General features: G+C 42.5%; 1 protein-coding gene across 6 annotated transcripts in view; it reads right to left on the reverse strand.

Moving 5' to 3' along the window:
- Positions 1-9,840: 9,840 nt before the first annotated feature.
- Positions 9,841-23,712, reverse strand: part of PIEZO2 (piezo type mechanosensitive ion channel component 2) — a 199,457-nt gene continuing 185,585 nt past the window's right edge. For all 6 annotated transcript variants that reach the window (XM_083518446.1, XM_083518445.1, XM_083518443.1 and 3 more), the window contains 7 exons: positions 21,118-21,306; positions 20,582-20,674; positions 19,744-19,916; positions 18,364-18,483; positions 17,444-17,523; positions 17,075-17,243; positions 9,841-14,408 (listed from right to left, as the gene is read on the reverse strand). In XM_083518446.1, coding sequence (XP_083374572.1) covers positions 14,156-14,408; positions 17,075-17,243; positions 17,444-17,523; positions 18,364-18,483; positions 19,744-19,916; positions 20,582-20,674; positions 21,118-21,306 — 1,077 coding nt within the window. In that variant the 3' untranslated portion in view covers positions 9,841-14,155. The remainder of the gene's footprint in view (positions 14,409-17,074; positions 17,244-17,443; positions 17,524-18,363; positions 18,484-19,743; positions 19,917-20,581; positions 20,675-21,117; positions 21,307-23,712) is intronic.

Here is a 23,712-nt window from a genome sequence, read left to right on the forward strand (position 1 = left end):
ACTTTAAAGTAAATAAAATTCATGGGGGTTTCCTGCAATACCATAGCTCTCCACCTTTGGGGAGTAGATAATTTGTTAACAAACATTTGGGCTTTTAACTCTTATTGCCTTTCTGGCTTGGCCTTCAATACTGGAAAAGTGTGACTATGCTCCAGAAGGATGTATTTATATCCCTTTACTTTATATCCCTTTATTTATATCCCTTTAGTTATATTGGATATTCATGGCCTGTGACCTCTAGGCACCCTTCTGACCTAAAGTCAATAATTTCTTGTCTTCTTTAATGAAAGACTCACAATACAGGAATCTGGAAGTTTTGGTCAAGCAAAAAAAGTCTGGGCTAATCAAAATTAGTTTTAGTTTGGGATTTGCACCAAGTAAACAAGATTAGTTAGTGCCTGATTTATGCACAAGCTAGGTAAGCTTGTCCCCCCCCCCCGCCGCCCCCCATGGTAGAATTTGTAGGCGCTCTCTGTGCCTCCAGGGGGAGGGAGTTCCATTGTATACTCCTCCCTTCCCTTACTTGTGCTCTGTGCATGATAAGTAGAAACTTTGGTTTGCACAAACTATAGTTTGTGGTTTTGGCTAGAAGGGTTTGCAGACTGTGGTTTGATGCCAAACCAGGATTAGGACTTGCTAATGGTATCTAAACCATGGTTTACCAGTTTGCCTGAATGGACACACTTCGTGGTATACACAATTACTACAAAATAGTTAGAAGATCTGAACCTGTGTTTGATTTTTTGTGTCGCCTATTTATTGACTGTGCAGAAGGAAGCTTACCATTGGACTATACTTGTTTTAATGATAGTCTGAGGCCTGTTCCTAAAAACTAGAAAGAGAAGGCTGTTGATAGAAAGCTACCTAGATCAAGAACAGTAGGAAAGCGGACACTTCCTTAGGGAGGTACAGGCATTATGGCAACCCCCCTTTGTGGTTTGTATTGTGATTTTTATGAGAGACACATTGTGAATCTCTCTCCCAACTAAATATAGACAGTACATTTATCTTGAACTATTCAACCAACTTTAACATCTCCTGCAAAGAAGGATTGCTTTCTTTAAGCCAAGAGCTGAATTTACTGCCAGGCAATCTGGACAAACTTGCGTTCACTCACCTCCAATTCTGTAAGTACTCTAATCTCTGTTCAGGTTCACATGTAATGTACACACACAGAATCAGAGACAGATGCATTTTGAGCCAGAACAATACACCAAGTTTCATGTTGGATTCTCAGACTCATCAAATTGTATAGAGAAGTTTGTAAAAGCTGCCAAAAGTTTAGTAAGATTTTGGCAAAAAACCCAAACAAACCAGGAGTAGATTGCTAGATCCATTAGAACAAAGGTCTAGGAGTCAAAGCTCATGGGTTTAGCCTTTTGCTGGCTTTTGTTCTTTCACAAAGATTTTTAACTGCTCGGAATCGCTATTCATCCTTGGGTCAGGAGGAGCACCACAGTGGGTGTCTAACCATTTCCAATTTTTCTGTTTTGTTGCTATGCAATATACCTTAACTCATCAAGGTGCTGACTACGTATTCTCTATGGGCCTTCTAAATTTTGGCTGCTCAGGGATCGTAGATTCTTCCTCCTCCCCCCATGTACACATTCTTCTTTCTTGAAAATAAGACATAGTAGCTTTCCTATGCTACTGTGCAGAGTGAAAAGATGTTGATTTTCATAGCAAGCAAATTTTAATTTTACCATTCAGCAATTCTGGCACTTGATATTTTCTCCAAGAGGCTATGTTAAGAACCAGTGGGAAAGGGCAGAATGGTATTGCAGAGTAAGAACCCAATCCTGTGAAGCTTTACTTGAAAGTAGGGCACACTGAATTCAAAGTAGCAGCCAATCCTATGCAAAATTAGTCTAAGTTAACCAATTTATTGTGGCATAAGCGTCCAGGGACTAGAGTTGGTCTCATTTATAGAACAAGTGAGCTCTTGTCCACAAAAGGTTAAGCTATAAACAAGTCTGTTAGTTGTTAAGGCCCCACAAGACACTCTTGTTGACAATAGTCTGGATGCTGTGATGCACAGTTAGTCACACTTCATTCTGTAAGGAATTAGGGGGCATGTGGGTATGATTGCTGATAAGATTATTAAAATCAGATATGAGGGAGACCCATAGCAGTGTACATTTAGGCATCAATGAGCCTAAAACTATTTCAGAACATTAAGAAATCATTGCTCAGATTGGACCATTAGTCACAAGCCCTGTTGCCATAATGTGTGAGATTTTAACAATGGGAGAAGGCAAAGAGGAGGGGTTCCCCTATTTCAGGTGTGAAGTAGCTGTGGCTCTCCAGTTGTGGCTGGTCTACAAGTTCTCTCATCCCTGATGTCTGGTTATGCTGCCTGAGAGTTCAGTCAGCTGAGAGTTGGAAAGCTCTGAGAGTCACCAATTTGAGATATTTGGAGGGCCACAGAGTCACCATCCTTGCCTTAGACTCAGGATTAACTATTCCCTTAAATCAGGCCTAGGCAAACTCTGCCCCCCCCCAAGATGTTTGAGACTACACTTCCCATCATCCCTAGCTAACAGGACAAGTGGTCAGGGATGATGGGAATTGTAGTCCCAAACATCTGGAGGGCTGGAGTTTACCTATGCCTGCCTTAAATGAAGTCCTCAATATAATTTAATCACAGTAGTATTTCTGGTTTTACATATGCTTTGTAATATAAAACTAGGGAAGTGACAATGTAACCTCAGATTCGCTGTTAAGCAGGGGCCTCCGTGGGGGCAGGAGTTGGGGCAGACACACTGCTATGTGAATCAGGCTCGCCTGTCAACCCATCTTCCCTGGCATGGATTTATGGAACGGCAGCAGAAGATTAGTGAACTGCCATATGGTTGTTCCCATAATGCTCCAGTAAGTCACTGTAGGAATGTGAGAATGGCAGGTGGCTTGACCTAGATCATGGTGTTGCTGTTTACCACTGGTAGACTTGTAGGGGTGGTGCAGAGTATGCCAACGGGGGTTGCTTTGCCTGCCCCTCACTAGTCTGAAGTTGATCCTGTTTCTGAGAGACATCTACTCCTTGAATCTGGTGTTGCCTTTTGACCAAGCACTGGTTACATTTTGCAACCGTATCTATGGTTATCTCACGCAGAACCACGCTTGCAACTCCTATATGATCTGGGAGCTATGGTTTATTTCCTCTAGAGTGATGATGGCAGCGGCAGCATCCTATCACAGATACAGTGGTACCTCGGGTTAAGTACTTAATTCGTTCCGGAGGTCCGTTCTTAACCTGAAACTGTTCTTAACCTGAAGCACCACTTTAGATAATGGGGCCTCCTGCTGCTGCCATGCCGCCGGAGCACGATTTCTGTTCTCATCCTGAAGCAAAGTTCTTAACCCGAGGTACTATTTCTGGGTTAGCGGAATCTGTAACCTGAAGCATATGTAACCTGAAGCATATGTAACCCAAGGTACCACTGTATTTCCCTTTTCTGAAAGGAGACATGGTCCTGAAGACATTGCAAGTCAAACGTGAGCTATGAACGTTGCGTTGAAAATATATAATGAAATAATTATGCATACCACACTCACTGATGAGTAAATTCATTTCATACGCCTAGCACCTGCAGTCTGTCTGGCTGCTGGCTCCTTTACAATTGTGCCTCTAGCCAATTTATACTTAACATATGCTTTTCTATCTACTCCTTTTTATAGAGCAATGGAGATGGCAAATGCAGATGCTCAGAGTCATCTGCTGTTTTGGCTGATGTGTCTGCATACTGAAGCTCTGTTCTCAGAGCAGACATCATACTGTTGTTGGAGAACAAGTCCTGGCTGAAGTTTTTAAATAGCTCTGTAATCTCCAGAGGGCCCATTAATACTGTCTGATATATTGATTTGGTTACGGTTATTAATAAGAGGCAATTAGGACCTGCAACAAAAAGTTTGCACTGTTCCAGCCAGCCATGGCCACCTCAGTGCTACTCCATTCAGTTTCCCTCTCCTGACAAGTCATCCTGTGGCAACCGAATGTGGTCATTGGGCAGATTTTTGGGGATCATTCATTCATTAGGGTGTTGTGTTGCTGTCTTTTGTATTTATGCAAGCATTGGGGTCCCAGAGTCTGGTGGCACGTCCCTGTTTTGCATGGCTATTGCTATTTTGGCTATATAAGCAAAGGGACGCGGGTGGCGCTGTGGGTTAAACCACAGAGCCTAGGGCTTGCTGATCAGAAGGTCAGCGGTTCGAATCCCCGCGACAGGGTGAGCTCCCATTGCTTGGTCCCTGCTGCTGCCAACCTAGCAGTTCGAAACCACGTCAAAGTGCAAGTAGATAAACAGGTACCGCTATGGCGGGAAGGTAAACAGCGTTTCCGTGCGCTGCTCTGGTTCCCCAGAAGCGGCTTAGTCATGCTGGCCACATGACCCAGAAGCTGTACGCTGGCTCCCTCAGCCAATAAAGCAAGATGAGTGCCACAACCCCAGAGTCAGCCACAACTGGACCTAATGGTCAGGGGTCCCTTTACCTTTAAGCAAAGGCTGAACATTAGAAAAGGAAGGGATGGTGAGAACCCCTTAAGGGACAAGATTTTTTCTTCATTTTCTTGTCCCCAACCTTTCAAGCATAAGTAGCTACTTTTTATTTAGGGAAAAATCAACAGCCCCTGCTTCACTCGGATCCACATCCACATATGCCAACAGCCATGTTAACATTTCATCAGAGCAGTTAAGATTTCATGCAGTAAATGACAACAGTTGAGTAGTTTCCCATGATTTCAAATGTTGACAGAAGAAGGAAATACATCCACAACATTATAAATTGTCAGGAAGCAGGAGGAATTTGGGGTTCTGTTCTCACTTGAAGCAGTAAAGCTGGATTTTAACTGTAATGGACAAAATGTTAACAGCTTTCAGTCTTTCATTGGCGTCTGGAGGCTCACCAGATCCTTTGAGTGGTTTATAGCAGTGTCTAAATTAATTGAGCTGGGAGCAGAAAGCCCATTCTGGTCAGGACACAGGAAAACAGCACCCCAGGTGTTTCAATTCAATAGCTTTTCTATTTTAGCAGCAGCAAGCATTCCTAACATCACAGTTTGACACAGCCGACTTCTTAAAAATGCACGTTTCCCACTTGCCCTTGTTCTAAACTCCCAAAAAGTAAAGTACCATTGTTAATTATAGCTAAGGTCACATTTGCACCAGACATTTAAAGCATTCTTATACCATTTGTAGAATCATAGCTTTGATAAAAAATATTGGGAGCTGCTGTTTGTTAAGGATGCTGGGAGTTGTTAGGAGATCCCTATTCCCCTCCCAGACCTACAATTCCAGAGTATGCTGGGGAAAGGGATTGACTGTTACCGTATTTTTCGCTCTATAACACGCACCTGACCATAACACGCACATCGTTTTTAGAGGAGGAAAACAAGGGAAAAAACATTCTGAATGAAACAGTGGATGTATCATTTTTGTGCTTCATGCTGTGGCCACAGACATGTGATCTGATGGTGAATTTGGGGTGACCCAATGCAAAGATCCTGAGGATCCATGTGGATCCATGCTTTTTAACCACGTTTTTGCACCATTGCAGCCCCAGGCAACAGTGGGTGTGTGATTTTTGGGGGGCAGGCTGTAGCCATGGACATGCTATGTGATCTGATGGTGAATTTGGGGTGACCCAATGCAAAGATCCTGAGGATCCATGTGGATCTATGCTTTGTAACCACATTTTAAGTGGGGAGGGAAGGAAAAACAAAGAAGGGAAAAGGAGCATGAGAGGGGTGTGCAGAGAAGCAGCTGGCTAAAAATGCAGGAGAGGAATTTAACGGGAGGGAGGAAAGAAAGGCAAAAGTTTCCCCCCACCCAAGCACCCAAACCAGCCAGCTCTCTCTCTCTCTCTCTCCCACCTGCATGTTGCCTGCTAGTCCCTAGACGCAGCACCGGAGCACAGAGAGGAATTAGAATGAACGACTCTCCTTTCCCCTCTGCTTGCCTGGAGGGGAGGGGCTTTCCCTGCTCTTTGTTCTGTTGAGCAAACACAGCAGCGAAACAGAGGAGGGTGGGCAGTAAGACCCTGAGGCAGAATGCAGGAAAGCAGCCACTTCCTCTTTTCAGGTTTCCCTTCTCCGTGACTTGCAATTTGATTTTTGTCTAATTTTTTGGCTCCAGGGACCACACATTCGCTCCATAACACGCACATTTCCCCTTCCTTTTTAGGAGAAAAAATCTGCGTGTTATAGAGGGAAAAATACGGTAAGTCACACTCAGGGAATTGTACCTTTGGGAAGGGAATCTCCTAACAACTCTCAACACCCTTAACAAACTACAGTTCCCAGGATTCTTTGGGGGAGTAGGTCATTTTATCACATCTGGTGTGAATGTCCCCAAGTAGAGAGGTTTTTCCCAGTGGCATAAAAGATATAGCAGGATGTGCTGCTCCTACAGCACAGATCATATTGCTTCAATTCCCACCCCTGTTTTCTGTGTAGATACGTTACCTGCGTGCTTTGAGTGTAGGTGTTGGCTCAAGAGACCTTGATGAAGAAATGCAACGAAGAATAATAACATTTCTTATATTTCATTGCAGCAAAGTCCTGTGGGTGAATTAGGCAACTTAGTTCATATGAGCCAATTCTATAATCAGTGGCTAGCTTTTTATGGATAAACTAGGGCTGCTATCTCTGCTTGCTTTGCTTGCCAAACCCTCCTACCCCTGCCCAAAGTGGTTGCCACCAGCTAGAGCTCAGTTGGTTAGAGCGTGGTGCTGCTAATGCCAAGGTTGCAGGTTTGATTCTCATGAGACAGCTGCATATTCCTGCATTCCAGGGGGTTGGACTAGATGATCCTCAGGGTCTCTTCCAACTCTACAATTCTATATTACTGGAGTTGCAACATGAGTTATTTAAAGGGTGAATAAAAAGGTCTTCATCTGGCACCAAAAAGATGGAGCCAGGCAAAGTTCTATGGGAAGTTTCCAGATGACCTCTCAGAAGCATTCCTTCATTATCTAATTCTGTAAGTGAGGTGGTGGATAACTTTCTCCTCTCCCTTTAACTATACACTAACGCTGCACAGTGCAGAAAGCAGCACTCATACCTCAGGGAGCCAGAAATTCAACAATCATTTGGCTGACTGGGGTGGGGCGTTGACATAGCCCTTTTGCTGCCAACATGCCTCACATTTTAGTTTCTGATAAAAGGAAATCAAAAGCCCAACATTCCAGAAATATGAACTTTTCTTTATGAAAGAAAAGAAATCTGGGCTTCTCCGATCTGAGGAATGTGCTGAATAGTACTCCCATAGTCTACAGTTCTTGCCACCATCACCAGTGGGCATACTGGCCGTATTCACATACAATGCATGTGGTATTCAATTCACTTCTAAGACACCCATAACCTGTGGATGTCTGACTTTTGCCGCATCGATTGCCTGCTGCCTTGAGTATCTTACAGTGATCACTTTTACCCCAAAGAGCATATTCTTAATAGTCTGAAAGCCAATGAAGCAGGTCTTGTGTGTGTCCCACAATTGTGCACAGCAATGTCATCATTCTTTTCAGTCCATTAGGCCAACAGATAACTCCCTAGGTTTGGTTTAAGCGAGGTATGTCTAATTTTTTCTGCTGATAGGTTTGGCTTTCACTTCCTGAAATTTCCACAGATGCAGCACAGTAAACTGATACTAGGCATCTTTTTGGAACATCTTCCCCACTCCAGCAAGTATAATTTGGGCTTCCACATGTATAGTGGGATAAATTAAACAAAAATTTTTTTGAAAGGTCTGCATTTGTTGATTACCAGGTAGCAGTGACTGCAGGTGCTTCCACACAAGCTACTTAGTCACCGACAGCACATCCCTAACCATATCTATGCTGCAACCATATACCCACTAACCTTGGAGTAAGCCCCATTGAACTCAGTGGAACTTACTTCTGAGTAGCCATGGTTTTTTGATTGATCTGCTAGCCACTTTTGAATTGTCATTCTTTGTTCACTGATTTTTTAAAAAAATGCAGAGCACCAAACCTATTCAAGCTGCCTGGAGAGCAGCAAGCTGCTGCCCTGCCGCTGCCGATGTGTAAAGCAGCAGTGGGGCAATAGCTTCCTCTTCCACCTTGTCACCTCCTACTTCTTCCTTGGCCACCCATTCCCTCACTTGATCCCCACCTCCACTTGCCTATACGTTCTATAGTTGCAAAAGTGCTGTGAGCTTGGAAAATCTCTGGAGAGAGCAAGGACAAGGTGAATGAAGGGGCTCCCTGGCCAAAAAGGAAGAAGGCAACAAATGAAGCGTTATCCTGAATGGGGTACCGTATTTTCCGCTCTATAGGACGCACCGGGCGATAAGACGCACCTAGTCTGGGGGGGAGGAAACAAGAAGGAAAAAATTCTGAACCCCAGAAGCCAGAACAGCAAGAGGGATCTGGCTTCTGGGATAGCCTCTTGCTGTTCTGGCTTCGGGGACAGCCTTTGAAGCCTCCATAGGGCAGCGGGGTGAAGGCACCCCGCTGCCCTGCAGAGGCTTTGCACAGCTAACCCCAAGCTAGAACAGCGAGAGGGAGCACTGCGCAGTGCTCCGTCTCCCTGTTCTGGCTTTGGGCTTAGCCGCACAGCCTGCATTTGCTCCATAAGACGCACACACATTTCCCCTTACTTTTTAGAAGGGAAAAAGTGCATCCTATAGAGCGAAAAATACGGTAATTGTGCCCCTGAAGGACCAGGTGCGCAGCCTGGGAGTCATTTTGGACTCACAGCTGTCCATGGAGAGACAGGTTAATTCTTTGGCCAGGGCAGCTGTTTACCAGCTCCATCTGGAACGCAGGCTGAGACCCTACCTGCCCGCAGACTGTCTCGCCAGAGTGGTGCATGCTCGTTAGCTCCCGCTTGGACTGCTGCAATGCGCTCTGTGTGGGGCTACCTTTGAAGGTGACTCAGAAACTGCAATTAATGCAGAATGCGGCAGCTAGACTGGTGACTGGGAGCAACTGCCAAGGCCATATAACACCGGTCCTGAAGGATCTTGATTGGCTCCCAGTAAGTTTCCAAGCACATTTCAAAGTGTTGTTACTGACTGTAAAGCCCTAAACGGCTTCGGTCCTTTATACCTGAAGGAGCGTCTCCACCCCCATCACCCAGCCTTGACACTGAGGTCCAGCGCCGAGGGCCTTCTGGAGGTTTCCTCGCTGCGAGAAGTGTAGTTACAGGGAACCAGGCAGAGGGCCTTCTCGGTAGTGGCGCCCATCCTGTGGAACGCCCTCCTAGCAGATGTCAAGGCAATAAACAACTATTTTACTTTAAAAAGACAACTGTTTAGGGAAGTTTTTAATGTCTGATGCTGTATTGTTTTTAATATTCAGTGAAAGCCACCCAGAGTGGCTGGGGAAACCCAGCCAGATGGGCGAGGTATAAATAATAAATTATGATGATGCCATACTTCACTTACCACAAAAAGTAAACCACTAGGAGGTTTTTGTTTTTGTTTTACTACAGTTAAGCAATATATAAATTTAATGAAATAGATAAAAAGTACAATCTTTTGGGGAAGCACATTTGTTGCACAAGACCTCTAAATCAACTTTAATTGCATGTCCCGAATCTGCTAAATATCTGATTGAATCCCACCTAAAACTATCAGCCATCTGTAAGTGCCCTTAGTGCATTGGGTATAAGTTCCTATCCCTTTTCTGAGCTTTTGAGGAGGGAAGGACCTCACTTAACACACCTATGTTGGAACTCAAGCTCAGCATAATGACAGAAGACACTGTCCCTTTCACTCTGGACATAGTGGTGGGATCATGGAATAAACTAATTTTGGTGCTCATAAATTTTGGTTGCTGCGCTGATGACATCAGTGATTGAAAAATGGCAACAGAGAAGTATTATTGTTAAAAGAAACTTTAATCAAGAAAAAGGCCTTTTCATATCATAATTACATTATACAAAGGGTATTAATATTTTAACATTTTTTTTTGCTAGTCACATTGCCACTGTTTTTTTCACACTGCATTTCAGGCAACAAAATCAAACACTAAACCATAGCTTGACATAGTGCATTCATAGCTTTTTACATGTATTTACAGTTTTAGCTGCAAGGAAAGATGTTGAAAGTGGGATGGATCAATAACCACCAGAATTGAGACACCATGGCATTCCTGCTTTCTTAAAAATCTATTCTGTGCAACATTCTCTTTTCCAATTAGCCTTATTGAGTGTGCCTACACAGCTCAAGTACAGGCACCACCTCACTTGCATGTGTGCCATTTGTGTGCACCTTTTTCATCACCAAAAGGGGGTGGAACAGGGGAATCCCCACTTGTGCTCACCCTGTGTAAGTGGGGATTCCCCTGTACATTATTTTTGTTTAAATGAGAGGCTGGGGCCTAGAGGTACATTAGATAGCTATACGTCCACCCCAAGGTTTGTAGTATCAGATAGAAAGCACACTTCATCACTTTTGGGGACTGACTTGCAATGATCCCCACAGACATTCATGGTGTTTAACCTTACCATGGAAATGAGCTTAAGCCATTCTTGGAGCCATCTTTCTAGAAGTTCTTGCTCTAACAGAAAAAACACTTCCATTATTGGATAGTGCTTATCTTCAAGAAATAGTCACCAGGGCTCAGGCATACTTGGATGCCATGCCATTTGCCTGGTCATTAAAGTTTTAATCTTAATGTGATGGGAAAGACTGCAGTTGGTTACTCAGTGGCAAGAGAAAAGCACTCTGCACAAAGTTGGAGGTACTTTATTACTTCACATGTTCCAGGACATGGTCCTGGTACAAATCAAGGCCGATCCCTAGGTGTAATGTATCACAACATTGTTCTAAAAAAACAAGAAGATACATATAATTAATTCTTTGAAAAAAGTTATGCTTTATAAATAACATGCATGTACAGGAGAGATAATCAGACACACAGTTTTCATTCAGTAAGGATTTAAATGTGATTTAAGACTTTAATCTGCTTTGGTGGTTGTGTAGAGCTCAACCATGCTACTTAGAGCCCTATATAGCTTTGATCAGAAAAAGGCAGTAAAGTTTTGGAAGATTCAAATAATCTGCTGTTTCCTATGTCCAGTCCTGTACTGAAGTACACAGCACCTTGAGGACACAGGACACGTACAAAGGACTTTTATTTTCTAGCAGATAGCATTTGAGGACTGCACAAATCCTCATGTATTGTTACAATTTCACTGGGAAGCATTTCCTTTAAAATGATGATTACTGGCCCAAAGTGACAAGTATGGCTTGAGAATGGAGGAGTAATAAATAACTAGCAGAGGTCAAGAAGGCAGAGACATATTAACAATTACAAAGTCAGCAGGAACTGCAGCACCTTCTGGGGCATTATACTTTAGAAAAAAGATGTCTAAAATGGGAAAGTTTTGAGAGGCTTATAAAATCATGCAGAGTGTGCAGTAAGTGGACAGAGAAGTTTTTGTCTCTTTCCTAGTACTAGAACATGAAGCCATTCAATGAAATTGAATGGAAATAGGACAGCCATACATAACTCATAGCTCATAGAATTTGCAGCCCCAATATGAAGTGATGGCCACTCATTCTGGATAACTTTAAAATGGAGTATTTAGACAAATTCTTGATAGCTAAACGCAACTGCCCAATTCTGAAGCAAGGTGCTCCTGGATACTAGCTGCTGATGGGCAAACAACAGGGACAAACTTCCCTCCATGGCCTACTTGCGAGATTCCTGGAAACGTGAGGTAGGCTGCAATGGTGAAACGGGATGCCTGACTTTTGTCTAAATCTAGCAGGGCCATTCTATACCAGTTAGCTTCTCTATTGGTTCTGTCTTACTAATTTGATTCAAATTCCATAGGGGAGCCACGTTAAATCTCTTGCAGTAAAACAGTAGCAGAGGAAAATGATATTTTTGTTAGCTTTCTGGCACAAGCTTTTATGGACTGCAGCCGTTGTCAGATACATGAAGATTTCTCCTTAAGAAGTAGGCGCATTTAGCTACATAGGTAAAGGGAGGAAAATGTGTAAAAAATGGGAACAAAGGGCCCTGAAACATCTGATTTCTAAGTGAAGTCTAATGTATGCAAGTTTTCATCTTGTGTAAGTTTAGGGTCTGCATATACGGTATTTGTAAACACTTCATGTAAGTCTTTAAAGGACGTTGTTTATGTTGCTTCCGTCAATAGAGAGCTAGACTATGCTTTGTTAGGAAATTATAATAACATTTGAATATGTGTCGAGTCACCATGCCTTTTATTGGTGCAATATCCCAAAGTGGTTTATTTTGGTGTGCACTTCCTAGTGTCAATATGCTAATTTTCACAGTATTGAAATATATCAGCAATGTTTTGATGGAAACAGATCAACTGTGTGGGCATGTCATGTCACAATTTTCTTCTACCTAACATACACCCTAGACTAAAATGTGCAAGTAATTTTACAGTTTCCTGTTCAGTTCCCATCTACCTTCTAGTGACTTATAACATTATCAAATACAATAAATAGTTATGATATTTCAATGATTACTGACAATCTCACTACGTAGACACTTTCAGTTTATAAAAAAAATTCATTCAATGTAAACAAGCATATGAAAAAATACTTCTGAAATGACTTTGCAGCATGTGCTTTATTTGTCAATATGGAGTGAAAACTGCACAGTAAAACCCCTTAGCATACCTTATCCATTCAGTGATTTTTCTGTTGCTGAGAAATTGCATTTTCTAAACCATGTAATGCAAATTACATTGCAATACTTAAATGTTCATGCTACACTGTCCTCTGCTAAATAGCCGGTGTTCACCAATAGCAATAATTTAAGAAAAGCCCCTTTTTTCAAGCTCATTATATATATGTTTTATCATAATTAGGAACTTTAAAAACACATCCTGGACATAAAAATGAGAATTTGCATATGTTAACATTTCTGTATACCTGAAACACTGGAAGGAAATACTAGGTAGAAGTCAGATGGTTTACATTTAAACGTCAGTATAGGGTGATCTTTTTCTTTTGCTTCCTACAACATGCTTTCCCCTATTTTGTCTTTAAATGTTTCCAAGAAATCAAAGGCTGGGTTCAAATGAAATGCAAAACCATGATTAATGGTATTCACCGTTTAAAAAAAATCACACCATGGTTTTGACCTTTCCAATGTACAACAGTAATACAACAGTTTTAAGCTTCTTGTCCTTTCCCAGCTGGCCAAGACTCAAGCTTCTTAAATTCACTCTAATTTCCATGGTGCAGCAGAGCAATGGCCCTAACTGTGGTTTGTCAATGGTCTGTGAATTCAGACATAACAGCAAACCACAGTCGGCACACACTGTGGTTTGTAAACCAGCTCTAAACTGTGGCTTCAGGTGCTAGTTCGTCAGCTCCCAACCAACCATTGTTTCTGGAGAGGCTTGAGTTCAGATATTAAAACAAACCATAATTTGTTTTGCCAAACATACTATATTTGAACAAGCCAAAGGCATCATAAAGTTCAACTGGCTTATTTTAAAAAATACCTGGCTACTTGGGAGCAATTGGCCCAGCAAAATATTACAACGTTTCACCATAATCATTATTCGTTAGTTAAACTTTTGACAGTTTTTATTTTCCTGAGTAAAGTCACTGATGTTTTCAATGCCTCCTGTTAATTGTTCAAATAAAATAAGGCAGTTAAAGATAATGTCAGTGAAGTTTTTTCCCTTCCAGAAGTACATCTGCAGATCTGGTTTTCTAGAAATGCACATAACAAAGTTGCCTTCAGCACCCTCTGTAATCCATTGTCTTGGATTTTCTAGAACAACTCCTCAGATCACTGCTGCCCCTTGAAAGTGATGCAAAACAGCATATTGCACACCACTCCAGAATAAGTGAGGATCTGATTAATCCAGCTGTGATATCCTTCTTTTTCCTTTGAGAATGAGAGCTGAAGCCCAAGTCAGACATGGATGCAGAATATTTTGTTCACTAAAATGAAAAGCAGATTCCTCTGATGTTAGAGGAGTTGTATTTGAAAACAAGGGCTAGCTTTCTTCATCTTTGATTTGAAAGGCAGCATATATTTCTAGGGAGCCAAATGGACTCCACAAACAGAAAATTCATTGCTACCTAATTATAAAAGGCTTCCCTCTTAAGAGAATGTTGTGCTTTGTTTTGTTTTTAAAAAAAATGACAACCAGTTGAAGTCATCTTGAATTACAATGCAAATCCCAAAAAGATCAATTTGTTTTTTCTCTAGTCCATTTGATCATAGTCTCTGGGGAGCGGTACAGGAATATTAATTTGGCATATAAATCTTCTTCCAATTCCAGTTCACCAGTCTCCCGCACTAAGAAGATGTCGGTGCACAATTTGAGGATGCGATCTACATTGGGAAGCTCTTCAAACATTATGGAGTGGGAAATCCCACTGAAGAACTCACGGACAAATTTTCCTATTACCAGGACGACTGAAGCATATAATCCCATGATGCTGCAAAACAAGGGGGGGAAAGGTAATTACATTTTAAATCTTTTCACATTTTAAAATATTATCACAGAATTATGAAATGTGGATACTGAGAAGAAAGTAAAACATAAAAATACACCCAATTTATAATTCACTTTCATTTTAATAGATTACCGTATTTTTCGCCCTATAGGACGCACTTTTTCCCCTCCAAAAATGAAGGGGAAATGTGTGTGCGTCCTATGGGGCGAATGCAGGCTTTCGCTGAAGCCTGGAGAGCGAGAGGGGTCGGTGCGCACCGACCCCTCTCGCTCTCCAGGCTTCAGGAGAGCCCCACCGCCAGCCCTGCAAACTCGGGGGACAGCGGGAGGCGCAGCATGCCTTTCCCACTGTCCCCCGACTTGGTTAGAAGGCTGGCGGGGGGGAGAAGCCTGCTCCTCCCCATCGCCAGCCCCGCAAACTCGGGGGACAGCGGGAGGCGCAGCACGCCTTTTTCCTACTGTCCCCTGACTTGGTTAGAAGGCTGGGGGGGGGAGAAGCCTGCTCCTCCCCTTCGCCAGCCCCGCAAACTTGGGGGACAGCGGGAGGCGCAGCGCACCTTTCCTACTGTCCCCCGACTTGGTTAGAAGGCTGGCGGAGGGCTTTCCCCTCCTCCAGCCCCGCAAACTCCCAGAGCGATGACAAAGCTGGACGCAGCTTCGGCATGGCTCTGGGTCCCGTTCTGGGGGCTGGGGGAGGGGGAAGCCCCTCCTCCAGTCCCGCAAGCTCCCAGAGCGATGCCAAAGCTGCACGCAGCTTCGGCATGGCTCTGGGTCCCGTTCTGGGGGCTGGGGGAGGGGGAAGCTCCGCTTTCCCCGCCCCCAGCCCCACAAGCTCCCAGAGCGATGCCAAAGCTGCACGCAGCTTTGGCATCGCTCTGGGTCCTGTTCTGGGGGCTGGCGTCGGGGGAAGCCCGAGCTTCCCCTGCCCCAGTCCCGCGCCTGGGGGAAAATAATTTTTTTCCCTTTATTTCACCCCCCAAAATCTAGGTGCGTCCTATGGGCCGGTGCGTCCTATAGGGCGAAAAATACAGTAATTCATCCAAATTACTTTTCTTTCCTACCTCACCAAAAAGAAATGTCCCTGTCCTGAGGGAAGTATACAACATAAAGAAAGACTTAGGAAAGACAGAGGCACAAGTAACAGGGGAAGAATACGCAAGTACTATGACACATGCTTGAATGTAGTTTCTGTAAAGGTAAGGATAGAAGACTTATGCCAGATGTTTACAAAGTCATTAAAATCTAGGATTGTGGTAGCCTGCCTGTACCAACATGGTTTCATCAAATGAAGGCTTAGCAAGCTTAATGATTAAGAGTAGGGCTGGGAAATATTAGGATTTCAACATCACGATGTATCACAATCCAAACATTGCAGTTTGGCGATACACTGTGATGTTGAAACAAGTTGTTTTGGCCCCAGCTGGCAAGGCATGGGGTGAAACTGCCTCAGCTCTCACTGCGGGAGCTGAGGTGCTTTTACCCCAGTGCCTCGCAGGCCAGGGCCAAGGTGCCTGCTGCTCAGCTGGGAGGCAGAAAAGCTCCCACCCTCCAGCTGAGCAAGCCCCACTGTCTCAGTTGAGGGACAGGCAGCTGCGTGCCCCTGAATGGAGAAGTTTAAAGGTGCCACCAGTTCACACAAGCCAGAGGCGAGGTGGGGGCTCCATTACACCTGAGGGAGTTGTCTTTGCTGCGTTGAGGCGGGCGAGCTACTTCTTTCTCCCAGGAAAGAGGCCGCTCGCCCTCCCCTCACTGTCCAAAGATGAAAGAGGCACTACCGACTGAGCTGGACAGGCTCCATTTGCAGTGCTTTCTCTGCCTTTGCCAGCGCAGGCAGTGGGCGAGAAAGAGGCAGCCTGCTTGCCCCCCACTCCCTGAAGGTGGACCAGGCGGCAGTAGCTGCCTTTGCCTGTGTGGGTGCAGTGCCACTTTCCTTGTTCACCCCAGGCAAAGGCACACAAGCGCATGGAGAGGCTGCCTCTTTCTCCAAGGAAAAGAGATGGCCTGACTCTGCTGGGAGAAGTCTAACAGAGGACCCACCCCCCATCTCCAGCTTGCGCAAGCCAGAGGCAATGTTAGACTTCATCTGGGCAGTGTGAAGCCTCCTGCTCCCCAGCATACAAGCAGGAGAAGGATCAGGGCTCCCTCAGCTGGTGAGTGGGAGCACTTTAACAGAGCCCCCACCCTGCTGCTGGCTCAGGGGCTCCATAAAACTGCTTGGCTGAGGCAAGGACAGCCGCACACTCCTTAGCCCGGCAGCTTAAAGAAGTGGAGGGAGGAACAAGCTGTATTCCAGTTTCACTCAGCTGCAGCTTGTTTTGTCCCTTGGCGTGCTGGAGGCAGAGGGACTCAGTGGCAGTTTCACCCACAATATACTGCCAAGTGAAGCCATCAGCATGGTCTGCCCCTCATTCTGGCAGATATATTGAAACCCAGTGCTTTTTTTTTTCTACACCAAAAAGTGCCAGAAAGCACCACCCTCGGAAGGCCCATCTTCCGGCGGCGGGAGGGGGAGAGCTCCTTGCGAGGCAAGGGCAGCCCAAGCCACCTCTTCCTCCCAGGAGTTAGAGGTCACCATGTGCAAAGGTGGCTTCTTTAAACTGCTTCTCTGCAAAACCCCTCACATGATATTTGTAGAAGATGGTTGCTTACCCATAGCCTGCCAAGAATCCCAGGCTAGGAGGGCTAACTTTGTCACTGAACACAATAAGTTCCAGACTTGTATTTCCTGCTCCCAGAGTTTTTTTAGTCTGGTTTAGAACCCACCACTCAGTTTCATTATGCCTCGACAGTGAAACAGTGATGTCTTCATTTTTTCCATCTACAAAAACCAAACAAACCATTTTGTCAGTATCTCATGTGCAAATTATCTTAATTTCTGCTGTTATCTGAGGAATTTTGCTTCAGCTCCTGTACCCACCCTATACAGGCAGTCATGCAATCTAGACAATAAAGTGTCTGAATCAGGGTGCATTATGAAATAATATTCCTGTTAGAAATGAGCAGTGGATCACTCCATACCTGTCAAGAGCTGCTTTATGGGTTTTGCAACAGAATCACTAGGTGCTTTGATATAGCGTGGATACACTTCATGCAGTATTCTGCAAAAGAAAAATAAATTGAGGGAAATACCAATACAAGGTCATTTGAAATTTGCCTTGGATATAATTTTTACAACATGAAAGTCCTAAACAACGAGACCACAGTCAAGCCTGGGAATTATTCTTCACGGCACTGGATTCTAATGCAGAGCTTTCAAAACTTTTCATGTTGGTGTTTGTAGACATGCATTATTTCACAACACAGTAATTCAGTTTTACTAGCAAACTGAAGGTTAAACTAACCCCTTTCCAGCCCCAGGAGAAGTGTTCACATGACACACCAACACACTAGTGTGTCGCAACACAGTTTGGAAAGCTCTGTTTTAATGGAATTTACAGTATTTTTCTGTCAGTAGCTAGCCCTGCCTCCACTAAATATTCTCCACTTAGGGTAGAATGAGGGCCACATGAGAGCTTCAGGTTGCATCTTATTGTATGCATTTCTCAGCATCTCCCTTCCTTTCTACTTTTGCCTCTCTCCCCTTCAGCACCTCATCAGGTGCCTCTGGCCTGCAATAATTCAGCCTTTCTCCAATGGCTAATTGCCAAAGCTGACAACATCAACATCTTCGTTTGGTAGTGCATGTGCATGCACACAGATGGTAGATAGGACTCCTCCCCACTTCATTATAAGAAAGTGCAGAAGGATAAATATAGTTAAATGAGGTGATCTTACTGACAATCGAAATAACTACAAAATGCCACTTTGGAAATAAGGCAACAGTTTCAACACATTTTTACAGGAGTTGCAATATTGCAATTTTCTTTGCCCAAGTCAGTAATTTGTAGCTCTGCTTATAAGAAAAATCAACATATTAATAAGCATAGAAAATGACTTACACAGGTGCAGGTTGCATTTGGTTGTCCATCATTTTAGCAATAAGTTTTCTTGCTTGCTTTCGTAGGTTGTGACTCTGTTTCTCAGATGCTATTTCTGCTTTTGCTCCAAGGGAGAGGTTTCTTTAAGAAAATGTATGAACAAGAGTAAGGCGGTGCAACAGTTCATGAATGTACAATTGCTCTGACTTTGCTGTATTCAAAATGCCATTCTCACTGGGTGATAGACTATGTCATATTTCTTTGAGAACTAGGAATGAAGGCCAAGACCCAGTTCTGCAACAGACAGGAATATGGAGGGCAGGATTCATTACTCCTAGGGAACTTTCTTTCTTTTCATTGTAGGGAATTGCAGGAATTGCTGGCCAAATAGCCACAAGGCATCTGCACCTCCTTTTAAAAAACAAGGTAGACACAGAGGCAGTCTTAACATGTGAGATCTGTATGAGGTATGAATGGAGGATCTAGCAATGTGCAGATTCAAGAGCAGAAACAAATCCAATCCGTACATTGGTCAGGATAGTTCAGATTGGGTGAATCCGCATTAGATTTGCTTTTGGGCAAATTACCGCTCCATTACCATTGGCAACTCAATCATATAATAATAATAATAATATAATAATAATAATAATAATAATAATAATAATAATAATAATAATAATAATAATAATAATTTATTATTTATACCACGCCCATCTGGCTGGGTTTCCCCAGCCAGTCTGGCCAGCTCCGAACCAAATATTAAAAACACAATACAGCATTAAACATTAAAAACTTTCCTAAACAGGGCTGCCTTCAGATGTCTTTTAAAAGTAAGGTAATTGCTTATTGCCTTGACATCTGATGGGAGGGCATTCCACAGCACCACTACCAAGAAGGCCCTCTGCCTGGTTCCCTGTAACCTCACTTCTCACAGTGAGGGAACCGCCAGAAGGCCCTTGGCACTGGACCTCAGTGTCCGGGCTGGACAATGAGGGTAGAGATGCTCCTTTAGGTACACTGGACCCGTAACTGCAATGTTTCAAAAATAATTGCCCTGCCCCCTGTTGAAGCAACATCTACATCCAAGTACTATCAGAAAACCCAACTGTCTTTTATTTGATGCTAATAATTTTGCTGCACCTAGAATGTCATGATGGGAGACTTTTGTTCTTGCTTCTTTCCATTTTCTAAGAGATGACAAACAAGTGATCCAGATTTACCACAATTGTACCAGAATGTACGTGTTCGGCAGGGAGCTCATGGATTTGGCAGGGGGGCTTTTAGCTGGCTCCTAGTGCCAGGGAACCTTAATCAAAGTGATCCCTAAACAATGATATGTAGGGATTGTGTCAGTCACCAGAGAAACAGCAATAACACTATATGTTAGCAATGAGGCCATACCTTTGAATACTCCATGAAATAACTACAGAAAATTCAGCATTCTCTGCATTGAGCTCATCAATCATTTTTTTCCTGCTGGGAGGGCTGATAGTCCATAAGGAATTTGAATTGCCTTCTAGCTGTGCAACTGTTATATCTTCATTACCATAGTTTTCTAGAAACTGTAGAGCAGCCTAAAAAATAAAAGGAGGAACATGAAGCTTTTATCCCTTTGCCTTCAAATTCTTTTTGGTACTTGTTGCTGGTATCATTCTTCAGTAGCCCAGAAAAAGATGGAGGGAGAGGCAGTTTGGAGAAAATATTATGTACTATTACGAAGGCAATAGCTGAATGCAAGGGGAAGTGCTAAATCAGCAAACGTCACCCAGGAAGAGCAAACAACTGCAACACATTTTTGTCAGTGCAGCATCCTAAAACTTGGCATGTTTTATGCCATGACAAAGATTCTGGTATTACAGGCAGATGGAAATAGCTCTACAGTTAATGCTAGTGCTTTCCACTCAGTATTTTGCCATTGCAAAGTATGAAAATTCTATTAATAATAAAATCAGTTGGAAATATGACATGGAGAATCTACCTCACAGAACGCTCATAAAGAATGTCTCGGTTTTTGTCGCTTTAAAACTACAAGTAGAAAACTACTGTTTCCTGCTTGCCAAGGGGTTGGACTCGATGGCCCTTATGGTCTATTCCAACTGTATGATTCTATGATTCTATACAACTACAGTTGCCGTGAACCACAGCCTTCACTGTGTTTATTTGTTTGTTTCAAAGCACTTCTAAATCACTTGATACCTTAAAAGTTTAACAGGCACTTAAAAGAAGTAAAATTACTTACTGTATTAGAGCGAAAACTGTTTAGGAAACTTTTATATTCTGTTGATGTCATATTTTTTAGTTGACTCTGCTGAGCACTCATAGTAAAAATAGGCTGGAGAGTAAGAACACAGAGTTTAATAACAGAATCAGGATTGTTTTAAAAAAAGAATCAAAATTCAAGGCATTTATCAAGGCAGCCAACCTTCTCTGAACCAGCTATGTCCTTAGGGCTGGTCCAGATTGTGGAGCTCACTGAACACTGATTTTACACACACTGCAGCAACTGGGAGAATTCCTCAGTGCCAGGAAAAATATACAAGGTGGGCATTCCACACTCACTCATATTTCACAGAAATCACATATCTTGCCTTCTAGGAGGGCTAAGAGACTTGGGTGTTTGTTTTTTTAAATGAAAAAACCCAGGGGCAGCAGTAAGAGCCTTCGCAGCCATGGGCACTGGGCTGGCAACTCCTGACATACATTTATATAAGGGATGTTTAGTATTTAAAGGAAACAGATGAAGGGAAAGCTGACATTTTAGTTTCTTATTCATACCTGATAACCTCCTAAAGTTATTGTAATGGATACATCAAGAGGTTTATTTGTGACGCCTGCAACAGATTTAATTAGAGACATGAAGAGCAGAGGGAACCAAACGATGCAAATCAGCAAGACGATAATCATGCCACCCATTCCGTATTTCACAACCTTCTTCTTCTTCTGGCCCCTTGGTTGTGGATATCGCTGTAATTAGCAATATAAAACATTAGACTATATTGCGCTTTTCTAGAATTTTTAAACATTATTTTACTTTTGGATTTTATGAGCAACCTTCTAAACTCAGAACCTTATTTCAGTATTTTTTTTAAAAAAATATGCTATATGTTTACAAGCATCTCCCAAAATTTAGTGTATACTTATTTTAGCCATATATATATATCATATTTCAAGGAGCCATAAGCCCCTGTCTTGCCACCCATAGTTAATCATTTAAATGTTATTAGAAGGCTGCAGCTTGCAGGATAGGTTGGTCACCCTTAAGAAAACCATTATCATCCAAGGATGGGGGTGGACAGTGAGCTGGAAACATCTTAAACTAAGTACCTAGTATAATAGCATGAGGCATCATAAACCACAACTTGTTTTGCATAGGATAGCAATGAGTTTGATGTAAAAAGCCCTTTGCAGTACCTTGTCTTAATCTATCTGGGTAGATCTCTAGCCAGGTTTTTAGGGCTGTTCCTTCAGTGATTGCTTTGGGTCTTATTTTCAGAATCACTTCAGCATATGGCAGCCACAGGAAACAACCATTTGTGCATCCTGAATATATTCTGTCATGCAGTGAATTCAGCTTTTGGCATTCCACCCACATGTTGGAGTCTGCAGTGGCATACTAAAGTCTAAGGTAGTACAGGGCAATGGTAGTATATTTCTAGTTCAGCATGTACCAATATCTGCTAACATTCAACACAGGCTGTTTTTTGGGCATCAAGCCCAGAAGCAGTTGTGAGAACAGGCCTTTAGACAGTCCCGGGGTCTATCAGTTGAGGAAGAGGAGTTATTAAATTAGACACCATAACTCATAAAAAAGGTGATTGGTGGGGTTACTGTAATCTTAAAAAAAAATCGAAAAGGAAATAAACTGGACATATAGGAATTTACAGGATTGGCCTATACTGGCTCAAAAAAGCTAACAATGCATGCAAAATACTGATTGCATGCCAAAAATAATAAATTAGAGTTGCAAACTAATTCCTACTGAAGTCAGTGGCAACATTTCAAATGCTTTTAATGGATCTGGAGTGCACCCATAGTTGAAATGTTGCAGTGGTCCATTTAGAAGCTATTTCCTGCAGTTCACATGAATTTATGTTGAACAGTTCTGCTTTTGGTTAAGAGTTCCTGTTTCAGGTAAGTAAATAAGGAACTTTTTGGACCATTGCATTTGAACCAGGTTCAGCTGTTATAACTTTTTATGCCCTTGTCCTAAATTCTTAGTTTTTTTTTAAAACTACTGTGAAATTTAAGACTTCTGAAAAGAAGAGCTGAAATAACTTAATGTTTTCTGGGACCCTTCAGTTTTAATTCTTGTCAGGCTTTTAAACCATCTCTGGAATATGTGTATACAATTCCAGGTTTACATTTGCAGACACAATTGTCTATTTATATGTGAACGTACCTGAAAGAAAATTAGATGAGCACAAAACTACTTGAAACTCCATCAGTGTAAGAACATAAGATCCCTATTGGATCGTACTGGTAAGATCACGAGAAGAATGGCACCTTAAAATATTAGAATGCATAGAATTTGCCAGCATGACAAATAGATTGAGATATAAAGATAAGGATTTAAAAGAGGTTTGGACATTGTATATAGATTATATGGAAAGATATTGCAATAAGAAAATAATCATAACAGGCTGACAAAAAATACTCTGCAGTAGAGGTTACAACGTGGGATAGCGTAAGTAAGGTAATGAAAACAACTTAGTATAGTAAGAAAACACAACTGGAAAGATAGCAGATAGGAAACCAGGGAAAGAATGGAAGGAGAGTAAAGGTTAAGGTTTATAATAGTGAAACAAATTGGAGAAATAAGTTATGTTACCATTGATATTCATATATTTGTTATTTTTCTTTCTTATTATCCTATGTATGACTGTAACACAGTATGCATTGATGATATGATAAAACAGAAAAGCAAATAATTTTATTTTTCTTCAAGAAAAGATCCCTATTGGATCAAACCAAAGGCCCATCTAGTCCAACATCTTGTTCTCACAGTAACCAACCAGATGCCTATGGAAAGGACAGGAGTGCAACAGAACTTTCCCATTTGTGACCCCCAGAGGCATTCTCTAGCCATCATGACTAGTAACCAGTGACAGCCTTATGATTTGTCTAATCCCTTTTACAGCAGGACATGGTTGGTAGTCGTCACTACATCTTGTGGTAGTGTAGTGAATTCCATAGCTTAGCTATGTGCTGGGTGAAGAAGTACTTTTTATCTATCTTGAATCTTCCAACATCCCAACACACAGCTTCACTAGATGACCCCAGGATCTAGTACTATGAGAGAGATAAAGCATTTCTCCCTATTCACTTTCTCTGCACCATACATGTTTTTACACTTTCATCTTGTCGGTCTTT

This window comes from Podarcis liolepis (genome assembly GCF_965112155.1).
Source record: "Podarcis liolepis genome assembly, chromosome: 8".
Lineage (NCBI taxonomy): Eukaryota > Metazoa > Chordata > Lepidosauria > Squamata > Lacertidae > Podarcis > Podarcis liolepis.